The 22,290-nt window shown below is 41.5% G+C and overlaps 1 protein-coding gene across 2 annotated transcripts in view; it reads left to right on the forward strand.

The window, feature by feature from the left end:
* trpm7 (transient receptor potential cation channel, subfamily M, member 7) overlaps positions 1-22,290 on the forward strand; it is a 45,816-nt gene that overhangs the window by 16,890 nt on the left and 6,636 nt on the right. Inside the window, exons 11-41 of one of the 2 annotated variants that reach the window (XM_077562829.1) lie at positions 667-767; positions 1,113-1,247; positions 1,328-1,381; positions 1,464-1,604; positions 1,686-1,820; positions 2,862-3,139; positions 3,861-4,089; positions 4,526-4,681; positions 4,766-4,909; positions 6,471-6,599; positions 6,738-6,989; positions 7,282-7,456; positions 9,885-10,017; positions 10,476-10,654; positions 11,031-11,163; positions 11,831-12,594; positions 13,472-13,560; positions 13,631-13,727; positions 13,798-13,862; positions 14,087-14,124; positions 15,314-15,342; positions 15,652-15,705; positions 15,876-15,920; positions 16,050-16,115; positions 16,624-16,907; positions 16,996-17,078; positions 18,806-19,011; positions 19,097-19,148; positions 19,995-20,101; positions 20,492-21,824; positions 21,922-21,962. In XM_077562829.1, coding sequence (XP_077418955.1) covers positions 667-767; positions 1,113-1,247; positions 1,328-1,381; positions 1,464-1,604; positions 1,686-1,820; positions 2,862-3,139; positions 3,861-4,089; positions 4,526-4,681; positions 4,766-4,909; positions 6,471-6,599; positions 6,738-6,989; positions 7,282-7,456; positions 9,885-10,017; positions 10,476-10,654; positions 11,031-11,163; positions 11,831-12,594; positions 13,472-13,560; positions 13,631-13,727; positions 13,798-13,862; positions 14,087-14,124; positions 15,314-15,342; positions 15,652-15,705; positions 15,876-15,920; positions 16,050-16,115; positions 16,624-16,907; positions 16,996-17,078; positions 18,806-19,011; positions 19,097-19,148; positions 19,995-20,101; positions 20,492-20,568 — 4,430 coding nt within the window. In that variant the 3' untranslated portion in view covers positions 20,569-21,824; positions 21,922-21,962. Of the gene's footprint in view, positions 1-666; positions 768-1,112; positions 1,248-1,327; positions 1,382-1,463; positions 1,605-1,685; positions 1,821-2,861; positions 3,140-3,860; positions 4,090-4,525; positions 4,682-4,765; positions 4,910-6,470; positions 6,600-6,737; positions 6,990-7,281; positions 7,457-9,884; positions 10,018-10,475; positions 10,655-11,030; positions 11,164-11,830; positions 12,595-13,471; positions 13,561-13,630; positions 13,728-13,797; positions 13,863-14,086; positions 14,125-15,313; positions 15,343-15,651; positions 15,706-15,875; positions 15,921-16,049; positions 16,116-16,623; positions 16,908-16,995; positions 17,079-18,805; positions 19,012-19,096; positions 19,149-19,994; positions 20,102-20,491; positions 21,825-21,921; positions 21,963-22,290 lie in introns of those variants that run through there. The other variant, XM_077562830.1, reaches the window with a different exon arrangement.

Here is a 22,290-nt window from a genome sequence, read left to right on the forward strand (position 1 = left end):
AAACTAGAAATGTTGTGCAAATGGGAATAATGATGTCCTGGAAATCATTTTGACTCAGATTGCCGTTACGCACACAACCCCATTTAAAGTGCAGGAAATACGACAAAACGTGGGACACAACACAGTAATTAATGAATCAATTGAGACTTGGCCGGAGCCCTTAATTCCCTTGTGAATCTTAACTCTTTATTTTTATAGGACATTTTGCACAATTGTATGCTTCCAACTTTGTGGGAACAGTTTGTGGAAGAACCTTTTCTGCATAAAGGCACGCTTGAATGAGTTTAATGTGGAAGAACGCCATCCATCATCAATGGGATGAACCAGAACAGAGATGGTGTGCTCTCATCTCTCTTTTCAATTAGTTTCACTTCCTGTAGCCTGTTGGTGTAAACGCAAGGTGTCCCAATTTTTTTGTCCAAAGCAGAGTAGTGAACTGGATTGTCTTGATTTAATCTAATCCTGTTAGCCACTTCACAGGACATACACAGTTAATAAGGATTATCTTCCCAGGTAATGTACCTCTCACATAGAGTATGTGTCTGAAACGCTCACACTCTACTAAAATGTACAGGGAAAAAAAAGTTCAGAGTTCCTACTGAATGATATCCTTGAAGGCCCCATTATATGAAAGTGTTAATGCAAATTCCCACCTGTGTGTTTCAGGCACAAATGCTTCTGCCTTCGATCAGCTGGTCCTGACGCTGGCCTGGGACCGCGTTGACATTGCCAAGAATCATGTGTTTGTGTACGGACAGCAGCTTTTGGTATGTGTGTGCGCGCAGATGTGTATTTGCTTAGCTCAGCTTTAGCCCCGAACCTTTGGACTAGCCCAAACTGACCCCCCGGATCTCAAATAACCGCAGTGGTGCAGTCTGAGGAGCCTCACGGGCCATGAGCGGCTTGTAACATGAACTCTTGTTGTTTATTTTGAAACTTTGACCTTCTGGATTCTCTTCCCGATCACATTTATTTAGATTTTAGAGGGGAACTCGGTCAAATGGATCTTTGTCTTCGCCCTGATTTTTTTTATTTATTTTGTTTTGTTATGATTTATCATAAGCTCAAAACCATGTTGTTGTTGTTTTGTTTTGTTTTGTTTTTTTTCTCAGGTGAGCTCTTTGGAGCAAGCCATGCTCGATGCACTGGTGATGGATCGAGTGGACTTTGTCAAGCTGCTGATTGAAAACGGTGTCAGCATGCACCGCTTCCTGACAATCAGTCGGCTGGAGGAGCTTTACAACACTGTATGGTTATGAAACACGCACGAGCAAAGAACCAGGAAGTTTGCAAATGATGATGTAACAGGTTTTTTTTTTCATTTTAGAAACAACCTCCCAACAATCCAACCCTCCTCCATCTTGTTAGAGATGTCAAGCAGGTCAGTGGAAATGATTTCCACCTCCCGAGTACAACTCGATTCGATCTCAAAAGTGCTGTTTTATCGTTGTGTTTTTTCACAGAGCCACTTGCCTCCAAACTACAAGATCACCCTAATTGACGTGGGCCTGGTTATTGAGTACCTGATGGGCGGGACTTACAGGTGCAACTACACCAGGAAACGCTTTCGAATCATTTACAACAATCTCCATGGCAGCAGTAGGGTGAGTGGCCGGCAATGCGCCACTAGCGTATGACACATAATGAATGCAAATAGGAAATCATTCTCCCCTTTGTGCACACAGAGGTCTGGACGCCACCCAATGGGCCCGGGCTCTCATTTGAGGAAAAGCCATGAGTCATTCAGCATGCAAGCTGATAAGAAGGAGAAGACCAGGCACAACCATTTCATCAAGACTGCACAGCCTTATAAACCCAAGGTAAAGATGGCACCATGTTTTGTTTTGGTGCACATGAATCAACAGAACAGAGAGCATACCAAAAGCATGCTGGAGTTTGCAGTGTTTAAAGCTCTTTCATCTCCCTACCTCCCTCTCGCTCCTCTATGGGTGTAACTGCTCGTCCCTCCCCCCTCTGCTTAGCCGAGAAGGAAGAGGAAAAAAGCGGCTGGCCTCTAATTGATTTCAAAGAGGGTTGCTCGTTTAGAACGAGACGTCTCATATCTGTAAGCTGCCAATCATATTGGAGCAGGACGTTCCCTGCTAAAAAGTCTCCTCAAAAAACAAAAGAAGAGCTTATTACTGGTGACAGAAAGTTTTACCAGTGATTAAAACATTGCCTTTTTAAAACCATGGTAAACCGATACTCGGCCTATGCCTACATGCATGACAGCAGTCCATCTCATTTAATAGGAGCTGCAGAAACGAAAAAACAATGTGCACACTCAAAATGAATCCTTTATTAACTCATTTTCTGCCATTGACGGCTATAGACGTCAAAAATGAATTTGAACTATTTCTATTAGTTTTAAAAAAAAATCCACTTTTGCTAACAATTGTATGAAAACCCAATTTTTTTTTGTACATTTAGAACAGATATAAAATTTGTGATTAATCATTAGTTAACTAGTGAAGTCATGTGATTAATTACAATTTTTTTTAAATAATCGCCTGACGGGCCTAATTTAAAATTATATATTAAAAATAAGGGACCTTTAATCGTATGATAAAACTAATCTGTTATTAATGTACAATAAAAAAGTATAGGTTTTCATAAAAAATGAAAAGAAATGAAACATTGTTAAACTAATAGAAATAGTTCACATGAATTTTTGACGTCTATAGCCGTCAATGGCAGTGAATGAGTTAAGTTGAGATCTCATACAATTTGTGGACCTCAAATGGCAAATCACTTTGAGGCACATTTGCCCTTAAATGTTGTGGCTTTTGAGGTTGTAATGTTTTGCATCATTAAAATATATATATCTGTCACTTATGCTTCTCTAACTGGCCTCCTCTCAGTTGGAGTCCACCAAAGAGCAAAATAAGAAGCGCAACAAGGAGGAGATCGTGGACATCGACGACCCGGAGACGCGGCGCTTTCCCTACCCGTTCAACGAGCTACTGGTGTGGGCCGTGCTCATGAAGCGGCAGAAAATGTCGCTGTTCTTCTGGCAGCACGGCGAGGAGAACATGGCCAAGGCCCTGGTGGCCTGCAAGCTGTGCCGCTCGATGGGCTACGAGGCCAAGAAGAGTGATGTGGTGGACGACACGTCGGAGGAGCTTAAGGAGTACTCAAAGTAGGTTTCCTGTGAAACTAAATGTGTGGTTTTAGGTTAGCCTGTTGAAAGCTAATGAAGACAAGAATTCACATCTTCTGGAAATTGTACACTGAATGTGTTTATAGTAGGGGTGTGAATTGCCTAGTACTTGGCGATTCGATTCGTATCACGATTCATAGGTCATGATTCGATTTGATACCGATTAATCCCGATACGAATTTATAAATTGATTATTGCGATATATTTTTTTATACTCAAATTGAGAAAATACTAATCAGTAAACTTGTACATGTATACTGTAAGATTTGTATGAAAAAATATTTATTTATCTGAAAATTCAGGCTTATAACTGAGCCACTGCATTAAACAAACAGGTTGCCGTCTGTTTCATGTTTGAACAGCACTGAAAAAATATTAAGGCTTAATGTTCCATTAATATAACATTCTTCCATGCTTAATGTGTGAATCCTAACCCAAAGTAAGACGTTTTGTTGAATATTCCCATAAAAAAATTACGTTTAAAAATGAATTCAGGCGCATACCGAATCGATTCGAGAATTGCGCGCTGTAATATCGCGATATATTGCCAAATCGATTTTTTTCTAACACCCCTAGTTAATAGTAAAAAAAAAAAAAAAAGAAGAAGAAGAGAGAGCTCTATCAAGCCTCATTTTGTGGCTCATTTCCGTATGTATTAAGCCTCAATTCGAACCTGGCAGCGATTGCTGGTGTTTTTCAGTGAGTTCGGCACGTTGGCGGTGGATCTTTTGGAGCAGTCGTTCAGGCAGGACGAGACCATGGCCATGAAGCTGCTCACCTACGAGCTGAAGAACTGGAGCAACTCCACCTGCCTGAAGCTGGCCGTCTCCTCGCACCTGCGACCCTTCGTGGCGCACACCTGCACCCAGCTGCTGCTGTCTGACATGTGGATGGGGCGGCTAAACATGCGCAAGAACTCCTGGTACAAGGTTCATGCTCCATCTTAGATTTTTACTTCTGGTTTGCTTTTCAATGAGTAGTTGTCCTTGTAACTTCTTAAACTGTGACACATAAAGCATAAAGAGACATAGAACAAATTTATATTTGGATCTCTTGGATTATTAGCACACATACTCACTAAAGGCCTCATTACTTCATCTTCCTAAAATAATGGCAGTTAAGTTATTTTTTCGGGGGGGGGGGGGGGGTCAGAAAAAATGAACCAAATGATGGTCATATTATCTATATTAATACTTTTATTTCAGGGTTAGAATTGAATGATCTGTTTAACTAATAATGTAGCTGATTTTGATAGTGACAAGTTTGACATCCATTTACTAGTGATCAAGCATTGTTTATTCTTATTTTGCATCCCAATATAATATCAAAATATGAGAACCCACCCACCTCTGTGTTTGCTGCCAGGTGATCCTGAGCATTTTAGTGCCTCCTGCCATCCTGCTGCTGGAATACAAATCTAAGGCCGAGATGGCGCACATCCCACAGAGCCAGGACGACCACCAGATCACCATGGAGGACAGCGAAAACAACTTCCAAAATATTGCGGATGACATCCAAATGGTCAGAAACACTCGGTGAATCCCGCTGCATGTTTCTATTCCTTTGCTGGTTTGTAAATCATTATGAAATGTGATTTCTTTTTAGGATGTATTCAAAGAGGCCAGATCCAGCGACCCTGTAGATGCAAAGACTGACATGGAGACACATGTGCGGTCCAGAAAGCTGCCTTTAACCCGGAAAATCTACGCTTTCTACCACGCTCCCATCGTCAAGTTCTGGTCCAACACGGTAAGCTTGCATGTTATTCAACATTTGAACGGTCATATTAAGATGGGAACACTTTGGGATTCTCCCAAAACTTCCAGCCTGAGTGTGAGTCAAAAAAAGCTTATCATCATGCTATTTACAACAATCGGTAGAGAAAAAAAGAGAGCAGTTAAACTTATTGGGCTGGATCCTTCTTGAGCTGTCAATCTTCATTAGAATTTTAGTGCACATATAAAAGTCATAAAAAATTGTCTCAGTAGTTAATAATGACAAAAGGGAAAGGGACAAGGTGCATAGTCTTAGTTATCAGACACTCAGATATGCATCACTTACGCTTTGGATATTCGCCGCTTAATGACTCCCATAAAGGATCAATATTAGCACAGCTCCTCTTTATGGTAAGCTCAGGGAACACATTCATACAAGTCTTGTTGATTTGTATTGATGTAGTACGAGGAAACACGCGCTGAGGTTTTCTTACTGCCATTGTCACATTTATGATTATGTGGGCATCGACACTGTTTGTGTTACCGTAAAGCCGAGTAACTCGCTCCATTTTGCCTCAAATGCTTCGCGTCCACACATTCAGTAAACCATTACTTTTCAACCCCCCCAATTTTTTTTTTTTTTTTACCAACCAATCAGCCTTGGTCAGTGCAGCCCGCCCCGCTGCTGAGTTAGTACTCAGATGCCCCCTGGGGAATTCAATGACCCCGGAACTTGTTGTTGGTGGAAAAGACTGAATTTTACCAAAGTAAATTGAAAAGTTCTCCAAAAAATCCAGCGGTGGAAAAGCCCCTGAATTGTGTTGGAATTTCTCAGCATTCTTCCAGCTTTTCAGTCATCACATTCACACTCATGCTTGAGATTATCTCATCTCCTCTTTGTACGTAGGGAGCCCGAGGCAAGTTCTCAGAAACGTGGGAATCGCTGCTTGGTCCTGTTTAAGCAGATAGCATCAATGAAAGACTTCATCAGCATATCTCAGATTGCTTCTGGCATCCTGACCTGCATGCATCAATGGCAGCGTTCTGCCCAGGCTTACTCGTCAGATAAATGCTTGATTTCCAAGCACTTTACTACTTTAGTGTTTTTGGTTTGTGTGTAATTTAAAAGTTCGCCTAGTCCGTGTTGTATCTGGTATATCAGCTCAAACCTTAAACAATATATATGGTAATTATCCTACTTTCCCACAGTCCCATTATTTGACCCTTAATTCTGTCAGCAAAGTTGGAGTTGAAGAGGTGTTTTTTGAAAACAAGGCTCCCCCTACTGTAGGAAACTGGAACTGAATCAGTGTACCTGTCTGAAAATAATTAAAGCAGCTTTAAAAAAAATAAAAAATGACTACTTATTGTTACGAATGATATTATATTATAAAACTTATGTATGTATTGTGGTTTGGACAGCCATGCCAATTGCATCTTTCTAGTGTAGAGCCTCCAAAATTCAACATAATCTGTTCCATAATCTGGTTGACAAACAAGTTGAAAATGAATCCATTTATTATGTGAGTATGAGTAGCCTTGGTAATGAATGAATTCTGACACAAGCCTGCCTATCTTTTCTTGTGTGTCCTCAGCTCTTTTATTTGGGTTTCTTGATGCTCTACTCATACGTGGTTCTGGTCAAAATGCTTGAATGGCCTTCTCCTCAAGAGTGGGTCGTCATCCTCTACATCTTCACCTCAGCCATTGAGAAGATTCGAGAGGTACGTCATTCGACAGAGTCTTAAATAGTTCTTTTTTTTTTCTTCTTAAAACAAAAACAAACAAAAAACAAGGAAGGGAAAAAAAGGAAAAAAAATTGTTCTTTTCACCAATGACCAAAATGTTTGCCTCGTTTGCAGATGTTTATGTCAGAAGCGGGCAAAATAAGTCAAAAGATCAAGGTGTGGTTTGATGACTACTTCAACGTCTCGGACTTCCTGGCAATCGTGTCCTTTTTCATCGGCTTTGGCTTGAGGCTCGGTGGAGGGAAAGCCTTTGTCCCCGGCAGGACCGTCTACTGTCTCAATATCATCTTCTGGTACGTGCGACTCCTCGATATCCTGGCCGTCAACCAGCAAGCAGGGCCCTACGTCATGATGATCGCCAAAATGGTGCGTTCCCAACACAGCTGTCACTTTATACCACATACCGATACGCTAACTCATCCTTCAAACTGAGAAAAAAATGGAAACTGAAATATTCGTAAGATGTTTAATAACTGCAGGTAAGACAATATTACACATTCCAAACTACTTCTTTACGATCATTCACCATAACAACAAAAACAAGTCAAAATTTCAGTGCTGAGGATATAATGCTCCTGAGTCTTTTTGTGTTTGTATGGTTTGAAGCTTACCTGGTATATCCTCGCGTTTCATTCCTTTTCCGCGTCATCCTTTACAGGTGGCCAACATGTTTTACATCGTGGTGATAATGGCCATCGTCCTGCTAAGCTACGGTGTTCCCCGCAAGGCCATTTTGTATCCGCAAGAAGAGCCAAGCTGGACGCTGGCCAAAGATGTGGTGTTCCAGCCGTACTGGATGATGTATGGGGAAGTGTATGCCTATGAAATCGATGGTAAGGATGGAAAGGGAGATTACGAGGGTAAAGGTCAGTTGTGCTCCAAGCTTCTCACACAGCATGGCTGATGTGTAGTTTAGGAGATGGGACACGACTGATCCAAAGCATACCGGGTCCAATCGATGATCCGTTAACACAACACAACATGATTATGTCATGTTTTGTCACCGCGATTATTCGGGATGGGTACCGAGCCCCTTTACTAAACTGGCCCCGGGGGACACACACACACACTCACAGTTCACCTCACAGAACTGCTTTCTGCACTGCCCAACTGCATGCATCCTCCACATTACACCAATTTTCTTTAACCTGTTAATTGGCCGATTCATTAAAAAAAATATTAACCTTTTGTAGCAATAAGGACATAATCACAGGCCAAACATTTAACAGTTTTACAATACTTTAATGTATAGTATTTGTGTCAATGTACCATATGCAATATTGTTGAATTAATAATGCTTTCATTTTTAAAACCCACTATTCATCGTGGTCATTGGGGAAAGAACAGCACACTGAGAGGGAATAGCTCCAAAGCAAACCTTATTTAATAGGCTATCGCTCCCGAGTGACTACAACATAGCTCGCTGTCTCAACATTTCACTCATCACCACAGGTTCTCTTCCGCCAATTCATTCCTTTTTTTTTCTCTCTGGAGAGCTCAGTATTGTTCATTCCAATGTAAATGTAAATCCTCTTCCAGTAGAAATTGCTGGTAGGCTTGCAAAGTATGATCTCTGAGGCACCGTAGTGCGTTTGCTTCAAAATGGTGCATTCTACTGATTTACCACTAGATGGCGCTAAATATTACACAGTGCAGATTGGCAATTGGCAGATATATATTTTTTGCTTTGGGGGAGAGGGGCGTGTTTAATGTAATCTTTGCCCTATGTTGTAATGTGTTTAAAATAATATACTATAAATTGGGCAATCAAATTGGCTCAGGTGATTATCAGTTGGGCCCTAATTGTGATTTGTTCAAAACACTAAGTAATTATTCTTATTTATTTTACATTAACATTACTGCAGTTGCAAAACAAGCTAGCAGTATAATTTTTAAGTAGTGATGCTGTAATTCTAACACTCATTTTTTTTCAGTAATATTTCTAATAATTGTTTTTGTGTTTTTCCAAACAACATATTACCAATGGGGGTATATGCCACGGAGGAGGCGGGACTTCCGGGTTTTCACACATGGGCTTTGTCCTGTTCCGGTTTGCGACGTGTGGGCCGCGTCCCAATACTATCGCTTCCGCCCTTGTGCCCCTCGGTTGCGCGTTCCCGTCGAGTGTCTGTCTCAGTTGTCCGAAGCATTTCAGACAGGGATGGGGTTGCGAGTGTTGGAAACGGCGCTGATGTGTGGAAGTCGGAAGTCCGTGGCATCTACTCCATAAGAATACCGTTAAAGTGCCAGATCGATACGCAGTATCATAAAGAGAATTACAGACGCTCCCCAACTTACGAACGAGTTACGTTCCGAGCGATCGTTCGTAAGGTGAATTTGTTCGTAAGTTGCTTCAGTGCTATATTTTGTATTATAATTTATGTTTAAAGAGAATACGTACAGTACTGTACTACGTATGTTAGAGAGAGAGAGCGAGAGACACACACAGTATGTACATGTACGTAATAAGATAAATAAAATGAAGTTTAACTTACTTTTGGAAGATGTACTCGATGCTTAAGGATTTGATGGAGGAGGAAGAGGAGGATTTTATATCATGAGAGGTTCTTCGTCGTCGCTGGAATGGGCTTCAAAAGTTACTTCCTCCTCCGTAACTTCAATGTAGGAAGAAGTTGAGGGTCGCGGAGAAGAAGATGAGGGTTGATGAGTATCTTCCTTGGAGGATTTACTAGAAACTGTCCGAAAGAAGCGATCTAACTACGATTGCACAGTTTTCTTCTTTTTTCATCATAAATGATGCGGTAGCACTGTATGGCATCATTCAATTGATTTGCAACCTTTGTGCAACGTTCAATATTTGGGTCTTGCTGCTCGAAGAGTGCGATGGCTTTATCTATGAGCGACAGGCGTTTCTTCTTCTTCTTCCTCCTCCTCGACACGTTGCTGAGCCTCCAATGCTGGGTGAGCTCTCACAGCGCCAAGCGTCGGTATTAGCGGCGGAAAGAAGCACTACAGTACTCGGAAAAAGGTGCGCAATAAAAAATCTAACTTACAGCATCTCTTTCCGAACATTTTTTGACATGCGCGCAGACATGTTCGTATGTACCGTTGTTCGTAACTCGAATGTTCGTAAGTAGGGGAGCGTCTGTAGTATCGTTAAGAACGATACCCATCCCTAACTTTTAGACAGTCACATCCATTTAGAACAACAAAGGTAGTTAGATGTAGTTGAACATGGTGTACATAAAAGTGTTTTGTGGGTATGTACACATGACCTGATTGGCCCTTTTGTCGTCACAGTGTGTGCCAACAACACTGACCCGTCATTAAAGGGCCTGTGCACCGAAGGAGTGTGGCTGACTCCTCTCCTACAAGCAGTCTACCTCTTTGTACAGTACATACTCATGGTCAACCTCCTCATCGCCTTCTTCAAGTAGGTGCACCCACTTGGTTCACACACCCAAACTCCAATTTCACCCTGACAGCTTATCAAATAAACCCCGTCCAAAGGAAACGGAATACAATCTAATGCCATGCTTTGCAACGCAAAAGAAAAGACAAAACAGAAAGGTTTGAATATGATAACTTATGTAAAGATAAATTATAACAAACAATAGTGCTCGTTATAAAATACTGTATCAGTATACTACGACTGAATTTTAACGATATTGATCCTGGATAGTGAAGTTGGACAACTTTACAATTACCATACGTTTCTATAAGCTTCCATTAATCAATAAATCAATGTCATGTATGAAGGTGACAAAAAAAAAGGAGATGAGCCAAAAAAAAGAGAATTGGCTTGAACAATTTTCCACAAAAATAATTATCTCGTGACATAAACCAGTGTGTGGCCTGTAACTGTAACAGCATCCTCATCTTTCTTTACAGCAACGTGTATCTACAGGTGAAGTCCATCTCCAATCTGGTATGGAAGTACCAGCGCTACCACTTCATCATGGCCTACCATGAGAAACCGGTCCTCCCTCCACCCTTCATCCTCCTGTGCCATATCTACTCGCTCTTGTGCATGTGCAGAAAGAGAAAGAAGGAGCACACCTACGGGCCAAGTATGTTTATTGAATCCAGAACAGAGTAGCCTAAAAAAGCCTGTGTGGTTTTTTTTGTGGTTCTCATATTGTTGTCCAAATCCGAACATTTTACACCTTCAAGAGGTAGTATCACAGCTGTATTGTTGTGGCTCTGAAGTGACAATTCTGTAGGATGTCTGTGTAAAAAGAGCCAATATCAGTTGTTGTTGTGCCCTTTAATTTTGGGGCTTTAGTTTCCAACCACTTTTTGTAAATTGATAAGCAGACACGATTTTTTTTTCTTCAATAACCAAAATAAATTGGCTTCTACCATTTTCTAGTTTCCTCCTTACAATTATTTTTTCGCTATATATTTGGAGTCACAGCTCAATCATTTTATTCCTCTTCCCTTCAGAGTTGTTTCTGACAGAGGAAGACCAGAAGAAGCTTCATGACTTTGAGGAGCAGTGTGTGGAAACGTACTTTCATGAAAAGGACGACCGATTTCACACAGGAAGTGAGGAGCGCATACGGCTCACCTCTGAAAGGTACGACCTCTAGTCACAGAAGATTAGCAGCAGATAGGGCATTCTCACAACAACAAACTCTTTAACTCATTCACTCCCAGCCATTTTCGCTCAAGCAACCCCCTTCGCTCCCGGCTGTTTTACTGGATTTCGACTGATTTTGCAAGGCCCGCAGAATATTGTTCTATTGCTATGAAAACATGGAACCTGCCAAAAGAAAGATTAGTTTCTTCTTTCATCAGGAAAAAAAAGTATATTTGTATCTGTTTCCGTTTTGCAGCAATTAGCATTAGAATGTAGCTACGTTTCATCATTATTCGCATTCCTGTTGAAAAGAGAAAGAAAGAGCTTGTTGCAACATGGCCCTGGCTAATCGCTTATACTCTGCTGCCACCTGCTGGCCGTTTTTTGTAATAACTACCATTGCTTTAAGCCACCTCTTCATGTCAGAAGCTGCATCAAAGCCTTCTGTATGCTCTTGCATTAAAAAAAAAGAAAGAAAAAACATTTAAAAAAGTGAAGGACAACGTATCCAAACATTTATTTACATGCTTTTGGGTTTGAATGAGTTAATGTCAGTTTGTAAACAACAGCATAGAGAACTGACATTTTCAGATGCTAGCATTTTTACAGTCTAGGGATGTGTTAGAGGAAATATGGTAAGGTAATTGGTTTTTCAACTTTTCAGGGTTGAGACCATGTGCATGCAGCTGAAGGAGGTGGGCAACAAGGTCAACTTCATCAAGCGCTCCTTGCACACGCTGGACTCGCAGATCGGTCACCTGCAGGACCTGTCCGCCCTCACCGTGGACACCTTGAAGACGTTGACTGCTCAGAGGGCGTCAGAGGCCAGCAAGGTCCACAATCAGATCACCCGGGAGCTTAGCCTCTCCAAGAACGTGGTCCCCAGCATCGTCCCCGTTGCGACAGACACGGGCCCCCAGTCCAAATCCTCCGTGATGGGGAAGCGGAACGTCGGGGGCTACCTCGGCTCGGCGAACATCGCAGACTCTCTTTTTGGGATTGGTGCCGGTGGCTTTGGGGCTGATAGTAGTCGTAGAGTCGGGCCGAGCCCTTTAACAGAACTTGGGCTGGATCCCAATCTGAGCCCAGAGAGGAGGGGCTCGTTCGGGCTCGGGCACCTGGCCGCCGAGACTGGCTCCCCCGGCAGCGGAGCCTCCAGTGCCTTTGGCCAAAGTGCTGTGGCCATTTCCCCTCCGGAGCTGCATTTCCCGGGCCACTCGCTCACCCGCAGTAAGCTGACCCGTCCACACGAGCCGGAGTATTCCGACTCGCCATCCAGCCTGCCCAACGTGCCCTCGCGCGTGGCGCACTTCCACATCAGCAGCACCCCCTCCCACCCGAGCGGCTCCAGCCACCCAGAGCTTGCTCTGGCTGGGCTTTACCAGCAGACGCCTGACGGCGCCGCTGTCGAGTTTGGGGCGTTCGTCGGTAAGTATGACAGAGAATCCGCTGTCGCTCCCATGAGGAGCGAGGACGATGAAAACTGTGTGTGTGTGTATCCTACTGTGGTCGTTGTATCTAAGACTTTGGGCGCTGCTCAGCCTGCCTGCTCTCCTGCTTGCTACGCGCATCCTGACTATGCACAGGGGTTAGGAGGGGGGGACGGGGCATTGGGGTACGTCAATGAGGCTTTCTGCGACGACGAGGGTCCGACAGCCTCTCCGAGTAGATGCCAAATAAACGCTCAGAGCCAAGAACGTAGCGGATGGTCGTGTTCCGCCCACGCCCCTGCAGTGACAGAACCCCACAGACGAAGGAACAGGGATTGCGATGTTCCTCCCCCGCCAGGGTCCTGCTGTGAGGGGCAAAATCGTGACAAGCGGATACACGTGGAAGTGCAAACAAGAGGTTTGAGTTGCGGGTCGCACCGGCCGGGTACTGGCATCTGTCCACTTCCAGATCGGGAGCCATGCAGCTTTTTCCTCCCTTTCGCTCCTCTGTCTGTTCTGGTTGGTTCTGGTGCGGTCCAGATGTTTTCGGACATGTCGTGGCCGCTTGCATGTCTGATTGATTGACAGTGTGATGGTTTCCAGGATGTTTTGGGACAGGTGGAGGTGGGTTCGGGGTTCTCGCGAGACTCGTGTGTTTTAATGAAGTGTGGTGATGGGGTTTGATTAGCCTCTTGTGGTTCTGTGTCTGGACAAATCCAATTATTTATGAACGTGTTGCTACAAGAACTGTTATCTGATGCACGTGAAATAACTTTTTAATTGAAAAATGTTATGTTTGATTGAAAGGTGGGTTTGGTGGTAGAATCAAAAAAAGATTTAATCATACACGGCTCACAATGTTGTCTTGCTTTCAGGACATAAAGACAGTTTTGACCACCAGCGCTCAACACCCAAAGAGACACGCAGCCCACAGCGCAGCCCGGCCACATGCAGCAGACAACTGGTCGGTCTGTCAAAGAAATATATATATTATTTTTTTAAATGTCTCTTACGGTCTGGTCATGTGATCCCAGGTTCAGCATGAAGGTCAAGGTAACATTAGAGCAGTTAACTCCTATGCCGGTTTCACAGAATTTGACAGGAGTCCTGCTTTCCTCCATCCCGATTCAAGTAGGTTACCACAAATAAATCACAACGTTTTGTAATGCTCAGTGTGAAATCAATGTCTGTCTGTCTGTAGCTCTGAGGAAGAGGGACCGTAGCAGAGTGTCAGCTGAAGACATCCTCATCCACGAGGATCCCCTGGTAGGTAGTGCGCACTCCTTGCTAACCAAAAACAGCAGCACGTGAACGATGTGAAAAACACTTTTATCCCCTAAATATATTAAATTAAAAAAAACATAGTGAGCATGCTTTCTTGTGACCATATGTTCTTATGCTACTACGCAAAATAGTTTGTAATCTCCAATTGTTGCATGTCAAGTCATAAACTGAGAACCCCCAATACTAAAACAAATTCTCTCTCCCAGGAAAGAGTCCCGTTCAAATCAGCCCAAGCAAGCAGCCTGTATGTATCCTCCTGTGTGTGCGTGTGTACAAACATAAAATATATAGTTTTTAGATAGTACTATTACATAAGCAAAATACCATTGTTTTAGCATGTTTGAAATGTATACAGACGCTCCCCAACTTACGAACGAGTTATGTTCCGAGCGATCGTTCGTAAGGTGAATTTGTTCGTAAGTTGCTTCAGTGCTATATTTTGTATTATAATTTATGTTTAAAGAGAATACGTACAGTACTGTACTACGTATGTTAGAGAGAGAGAGCGAGAGACACACACAGTATGTACATGTACGTAATAAGATAAATAAAATGAAGTTTAACTTACTTTTGGAAGATGTACTCGATGCTTAAGGATTTGATGGAGGAGGAGGAAGAGGAGGATTTTATATCATGAGAGGTTCTTCGTCGTCGCTGGAATGGGCTTCAAAAGTTACTTCCTCCTCCGTAACTTCAATGTAGGAAGAAGTTGAGGGTCGCGGAGAAGAAGATGAGGGTTGATGAGTATCTTCCTTGGAGGATTTACTAGAAACTGGCCGAAAGAAGCGATCTAACGACGATTGCACAGTTTTCTTCTTTTTTCATCATAAATGATGCGGTAGCACTGTATGGCATCATTCAATTGATTTGCAACCTTTGTGCAACGTTCAATATTTGGGTCTTGCTGCTCGAAGAGTGCGATGGCTTTATCTATGAGCGACAGGCGTTTCTTCTTCTTCCTCCTCCTCGACACTTGCTGAGCCTCCAATTCTGGGTGAGCTCTCACAGCGCCAAGCGTCGGTATTAGCGGCGGAAAGAAGCACTACAGTACTCGGAAAAAGGTGCGCAATAAAAAATCTAACTTACAGCATCTCTTTCCGAACATTTTTTGACATGCGCGCAGACATGTTCGTATGTACCGTTGTTCGTAACTCGAATGTTCGTAAGTAGGGGAGCGTCTGTATTCATAATCTTACATTTTTCACAATTATATTTGTCATGTAGCATATGAGTTAGTAAAGTTGTCTTGACGTCAACATTTAATAAGCTTTATAAATAAAGTTGAGTTCATAAGAATGCCACAAAAATCTGGATAAAGTACTGGTAGGTAGTAGGTACGTGTTGCATTCAGGGAAACTGTAACCCGTACTTTTTTTTTACATGGAATCTTGACTTCTTTTTTTTTTCTCACCTGACTCCTTTCTCCCTTCTAGCCAACCCCCCGTGGAGGACACATTAACCAGTAAGAGTTTCACTCATCACCTATCTTTTCATATGTGTACAATCAGGTTCAGTCTGGATCAGCTGGTTCTGCTGCATTACAAATGGTCATTGTTGCCTTTAATGCACAAATACATTTAACAGAACATATTTATTTTACAAAACTGGTTTTATTGCATTTGTTGGCTTGTGGTTGTTTTGAAATGTGCAGTATGGAAGTAAAGATAATATACCGGTAATTTAGTGAAATAGAAAGTAAGGACTTTTGCAAATATTTCATTCCATAGTTGTTCTATTTCCCAATTTAGTATTATTATTTTTTCTCTTATAGCTCCAGTCTCTCTTTGCCCACCTCGCCACTCCCACCTTGGACCCAGAAAGGACTGTGAGTAAATTTTGGTCCACTTTCAATACTTCCAATCGGTTTACATGGGAAATTATTTAGTGGCGTAGTGCTTAGAAAAATATGTGCTTTCTTCCCAGGACATATCAGTACACGCTTTAGACATAGAAATCACAAAGTTAAATTATTTCTCTATTGTTTGCTCTCTGCAGCCATTGGGTCACCTTTCAAGCCTATGGAAAGCTACCAGTACTCAGGTAGGCTTCTGGATGAAAATCTGCTTTTTATTAAGGCTGCAGGACCGCTTAAAACAGATTTTTTTTTTTTTTAAATGGCTTAACAAAAATAATTATCTTGATTTCCAGTTTGTACTCTTCTTTCTTCAGCTGTAGAACGTAACAACCTGATGCGACTGTCACAGAGCATCCCCTTCACCCCGGTGCCCCCCAGAGGTGAGTATGTGCATGTCGACGCACCATGTGAGGTTACAAACAACACGACAATGCTCACAATGCGGCTTCATGAGGAGGAAATGTGCAACCAAATTGACAAGTGTGATTTCCGCACCTCCCACGCTCGGAATGTTGTCATCTTTGTGTGTCTGTTTTGTTTCTATCGTTGCTACTTGCTCAGTTTGGAAACGCCTGTTTGTTCTTTTGCGTCCGGATTACATAAATTCAGCATTCACTGAGTGGTTGAGTTAGGATCTTCTATTTATTTATTTTTTTCTAAACAAACAGTAGTTGGTAAAACAACATCAAGTTGTGTGATTGTAGTAAACATACATACATAAGGTCATTGTTTCTTTTTAGCCCACACATTTATTGGTGTCATAACTCAAACTGTCTGCTTGAAACCACAGTGGCAGGGCATGTCATACAACAAATGGCGCTATGACACAACGTAAATCCTAAAATCTGAAGTGGTGTATGTAATACATGAAAACTTACCCCCCAACAGGAGAGCCAGTGACGGTGTACCGCCTGGAAGAGAGCTCGCCCAACACCATCAACAACAGCATGTCTTCCTGGGCCCAGCGCGGCCTCTGCGCCAAGATCGAGTTTCTCAGCAAAGAGGAGATGGGCGGTGGCCTTCGCCGGGCCCTCAAAGTCCTCTGCACCTGGTCCGAATATGACATCCTCAAGCCTGGACACCTGTACATCGTCAAGTCCTTCCTGCCTGAGGTGGTGGAGACCTGGCAGAGCATCTACAAGGACGACACCGTGTTGCAGCTTTGCCTCAGGGTAACAAAACACAATCAAAGGCAGTGCATTATAAATGTATGCTTGCTGGTCCAGATTAGATTTTTTTTTTTTTTTGGTGTGTTTCCAGGAAATTCAACAGCAGCGAGCAGCGCAGAAGTTGACTGTGGCCTTCAACCAGATTCGACCCAAGCCTATTCCTTACTCGCCAAGGTAAACACAGCGTCATTGGGGTTGAAGAAATGAGAAGTTCTGGAATGATGGCATCCGAGGGCTCCTGATGCTATGAAACACATTTTCTTTCTCCCTTTGCTTATTAGGAAAAATCAAAAATCATGATCAAACGTTCTCACAATAATTATCAAATGGATCAATAGCAATACGCAAGACTAAAAACATTTTTAAATGATCATTTCTTAAAAACGTTCCTAGAAAATCACAATTTCCCATCACTGGTGAGATGTTTTTCCAACAGGCCTGCAGGCTTCTGAGAAAATAACGTCGGCTCTGTTGACAGAAATAATTTGTAAGAAGGGGCAGTTGAAATGCAGCTTACTTTTGCAGCTGATCTGCAATTTCTAATTGGGCGACAGTAAACATAATTGAGAATTGACTCGGGACGAAACTAAATCAGCCGCGTTCGGTGAGATGAGCAGTAACATGAGCACCTCTCACAGCCTTGGCTGTGAGTCAACCGCTCGGGTCGTTTGTTTGGGGGACGGGAACCACATTCTTCTCCTTTATCAGTGTGACGACAGATTTTGCAAATATTACTTCCTTTTAGAATGATCACATACCGCAGTGTTCCTTTTAAGACCCCGGCCACCATTAGAAAAAATGAGTTATCCAACTTTCATTTTGTTCTCATGGTGTCATGATGACTGCAACCAACGAGTTTGTCAACAAACTAGATAAACAGGCTGCTGGGTTTATTATTATGGCAACCTAAATATCTTGCGTCTTTGTGTCTAGTCTCTATCTTGCTGGATTCCTGTCAGTTTAGTTACAGTTCCCACTTTACTGTACAGCTCTTCATCTATTTTTTGGGGCATCCTTTTTTTTTTTTTTTTCTTTCAGGAGAGCTCAGTATTGTTATTCGATTTGACATCATCATTGCTCTCCTTTTTTTTTAAAACAAATAAATTTAAAAAAAATTAATAAAAATGTTTGTTTTTTTCTCTCTTTTTTTTTTTTAAATATATATACTTATACACACACATATATATATATATATATTATTTATTTTTTTGTATGTGGGTGAGCATGTGCATGTGCGTGTGTATATTCATCAGTTCACCTAAAGCCCATTAAAAAAAAAATCCCATATTAATAATATAATATAATAATGAATTGCCAAATGCAGAAACATCAATGTAAGTTATCACGATGTAGTGGCTCTCGCTAACAGAGAGAATTAAGTAACCAGAATTAGGTTAAAAAATTCTATATACGTAGACCATGTTTCTATAAATTTTGATATTTGTTTTTTATTTGAGGCAGATATTTTTTCCATTAAAATGTGATTTATGAGGAGGTTAGACCATTGGTCTTTTTGGGGCATCCTTAATTCATGCAACTGAAAAAAAGTTAGCCACTATAAAATGTGTGTTAATTGTTTTATGTGACATTGAATGCGCTTTGACAGTTTTGCCTAAAACTGGATTTGTTAATTTTACCACTGTTAGTCAAACCCACTGTAAATGTTTGTGACCTTTCATTGCCTGGCAACCAATCGTGGGTGGTACCCCACTTCTTGCCCCAAGTCAGCTCACTTGAAGACATCCCGAATGACGATGGTTTGAAATGTTTATAACATATTCCTGGATAAAGTTCCAAATGACCAAAAGTCAAGGCAACAGTGCTCTTGTAATAATTTAAAAATAATAAGAACAACAACAAAGGCATGTTTTTAGATGTGCCGCCATTTTGTGCACGTGCAGGTTCCTGGAGGTGTTCCTGCTCTACTGTCACTCCGCGGGCCAGTGGTTCGCCATCGAGGAATGCATCACGGGCGAGTTCCGCAAGTTTAACAACAACAACGGCGACGAGATCGCGCCCACCAACCTCCTGGAGGAGACAATGCTGGCCTTCAGCCACTGGACATACGAGTACACGCGCGGCGAGCTGCTGGTGCTCGACCTGCAGGGTAATGTCACATCTCCACTTGTATGACCCCTTTTTTTTTTGGGATTGGGGAAGTCTCTCATTACAGTTCGTCTCTTCCTCTTCAGGGGTCGGAGAGATTCTGACCGATCCGTCGGTAATAAAGAGTGGCGAGAAGGGGTACGCCCAACGTCTGTCACATGACCCACACCATTTCATATGTCTATTGACACCTGTGTTAGCTTGAGCTAAACATTAACTCATTCACTGCCTTCAACGGCTATAGACGTCAAAAATTCATTTGAAATATTTCTATTCATTTGACACTTTTTACACTTTTGTTAATAAGAGTATGAAAACCCCAAAGAGTTTTTTTATTGTACATTTAGAACAGATATAAAATGTGTGATTAATCGTGAGTTCATTATTGAAGTCATGTGATTAATTACAATTTAAATTTTTAATCGCTTGCTGCGATAAAAAAAAAAAGGATTAAAAATTAGGGGCGTCAAGCGATTACATTTTTTTTATTGTAATTAATCGCATGACTTCACTAGTTAACTCGCGATTAATCACAAATTTCATATCTGTTCTAAATGTACAATTAAAAAAATCAAGGTTTTCACACTTGTTAACAAAAGTGGAAAAAAAAAGTTTCATTAAAAATGAGGGTGTCAGGCAATTAATTTTTATTTTATTTTAATTAATCACATGACTTGACATGTTAACTTGCGATTAATCACAAATTTTATATCTGCTCTAAATGTAAATAAAAAAATAAAAAGATTCTAGGTTTTCACACTTGTTAACAAAAGTGAGGGAAAAATGTAAACTAATAGAAATAGTTCAAATGAATTTTTGACCTCTAAAGCCGTCAATGGCAGTGAATGAGTTAATAGGTCATATGATTGTATTTATCTCTTATACTGTATATACACATTTTTTTAAAGACTATACATAACTGCTAGTCATGTTTCTTTTTCGTTGTTGTTTTACGTCACTCGTTTTTGTGGATGCTGCCCACAGGTCTTACGACATGATCTTTGGACCGGCCAACCTGGGTGACGACGCCATTAGGAACTTCCGGGCGAAACATCGCTGTAACTCTTGCTGCAGGAAGCTGAAACTTCCCGGTGAGCTCTTCTACACTCTTCTTGGCCCATTTTAGAAGGTCCGCAGCGTGACATACATCTCTAAATATCATGCGTACATCACGAAAAATACCAACTTAAAAACCAATTAACTCTCCAAGTGCCACCATAAATCCTAAACATTACAATGCTAGTAATATTGGTTAAACAAATAGAAATAGCTCAAATTAATTTTTGACGTTAATAGCCGTTAATGGCAGTGAATGAGTTAAAATTAAAGTTTGTTACAAATGCTCTTTGCATTGAAAAAAAAACCCGATAAAAACTTTAATGTAGTGATTCTTTCATGCATGCGTACCACGTTTTGAGAATTTCTCTGCTCTAGCCCGTGTCAATAAAAGCACGATATTAAATCTTGGCGTTTCGGTTTAGATCTGAAGAGGAACGAGTACACGCCTGACCAGGTGGCTACCAGGGGGGCGGAGCCAAGGAGCCGCACCAATCAATGAGGCTGACGACGCTGTGATCAATCAATCAACTGGAAGAATCCCGCTTGTTTCCATGGAAACGGCCATTCGCTGTGTCAAACGCTCAATCATGTTTGCAAATGCATACATGAGCAGGTACACCAATTATCATTATTTATTGATGTTTCTTGATGTTGCCTTCTTTTAACATACGTGTATATTTCAAAAAGCAAGAAATCAAAGTCCATTGTATATCTGTTACAGCATCACTGCATTGTTTTATTGTTCTAAATGTTCAAACATCTTGTATCCCTGCGTTTTATCTCCGGCTTTATGAAATGATGTTTAAAAAATAAAATTAAAAAATTAAAAAAACGGGGCAGATTGCAATGCAACTTTTCCAGGACATCATTTGTGCCATTTTATTCATTTATTTAAAAAAAAAAAAAAAAAAAAAAAGTGTGCCCGCCCTCGATAGTTTTTGTTTCTACAAGGTACGATTGCAATATTTTTGTCATCACCTGTCAATTCGCGCAGATGGATTAAATCTAGTGTATCTTATAGATACTGTTATCTGCATGAGCATGGACTTTATCATCTTTTATTCAGGGTACACGTTAAGGGTATATTACTGTATACATTTTGTACTGAACATCATTTATATCTAATAAAATTGCAAACAAGTCTACTGTGTCACGTTATCGTATACTATCCCTCTTATACTTGAATTTGTATCATGTTTTATCTTGTGTGTATTTTGCAAGGAACATTTTGCATTTTGTGCCTCATACAGACACATTGAAAAGCAAAACTGCGAGCGGTCACAAGGCGCTTAGGCGGAAGCGAAGCTATTCGGTTGATGGTGTGGGAAGACGGCAGAAATGTGCGAGCATTCCGGATTAAAACATAACCAAATGACGTCTGCACTGTCGCCTGCCACACAAGTATACTGAGACCTGTTAACGCTAGCTAATGCTAATATGTGCTAACACGCAGATCTACCTTGGAACATAGTAGCCAGTCAATTTGAAGTCATTGGCTGAGAACCTCAGTATGGGCGGTCTTATGTAAATTAGCCCCACTGTCCCAAAAATAGTGGAGCGAAATGGCTCGCTCACACTCACACATTTTCAGATAGATAGGCAGAGAGCCTTAGAGGGTAAAGCATCATAAAAGAGCTGTGGAACAATAATAACAAAAAAATAAACACTTTGCCCTCAGACAGTCTTGAGGTGACGTTGAATAGTCAATTGCTCGACTCAAAGTTGCAGACTGGTAAACTCCCAACCAACGAACTTGTGAGTGACATTCACACACAAAATTCACAAGTAATTAGAAGCTTCAATTGTAATGCATTGTGTGTGTGTGCGCGTGTGTGTCCGCCTGCCTGCCTAGATTGCTGAGTTAGTGAGGTCCATGAAGTTGAAGATGAACTGGTGAGTGACACTACAAAGTAAAAACGTCCTTAACCCCTGGGCGTTATTTTATTTTGAAATGGCTTGGTCAGAACCAACAAAAAGCCAAAAAATGGTCAAATAACGCCCAGGAGTTAAATTGATATCATATAGCGCCACATAGACACAATAAACTAATGTCTTAAATCAGCCCCTATCCAGCCTGTTTTTCGTGTTTCTCTCCACTAACGCACCTGATTCATGATCAGGATCGTTATCAGGCTTCTGCAAAGCTTGCTGATTAGCTGATCATTAAATTCAGCTGTGCTGCAGGAGGGAAACATGGAAAACAGGCTGGATAGGGGCTCTG

This window comes from Vanacampus margaritifer, chromosome 4 (assembly GCF_051991255.1).
Source record: "Vanacampus margaritifer isolate UIUO_Vmar chromosome 4, RoL_Vmar_1.0, whole genome shotgun sequence".
In the NCBI taxonomy this organism is placed as follows: Eukaryota; Metazoa; Chordata; class Actinopteri; order Syngnathiformes; family Syngnathidae; genus Vanacampus; species Vanacampus margaritifer.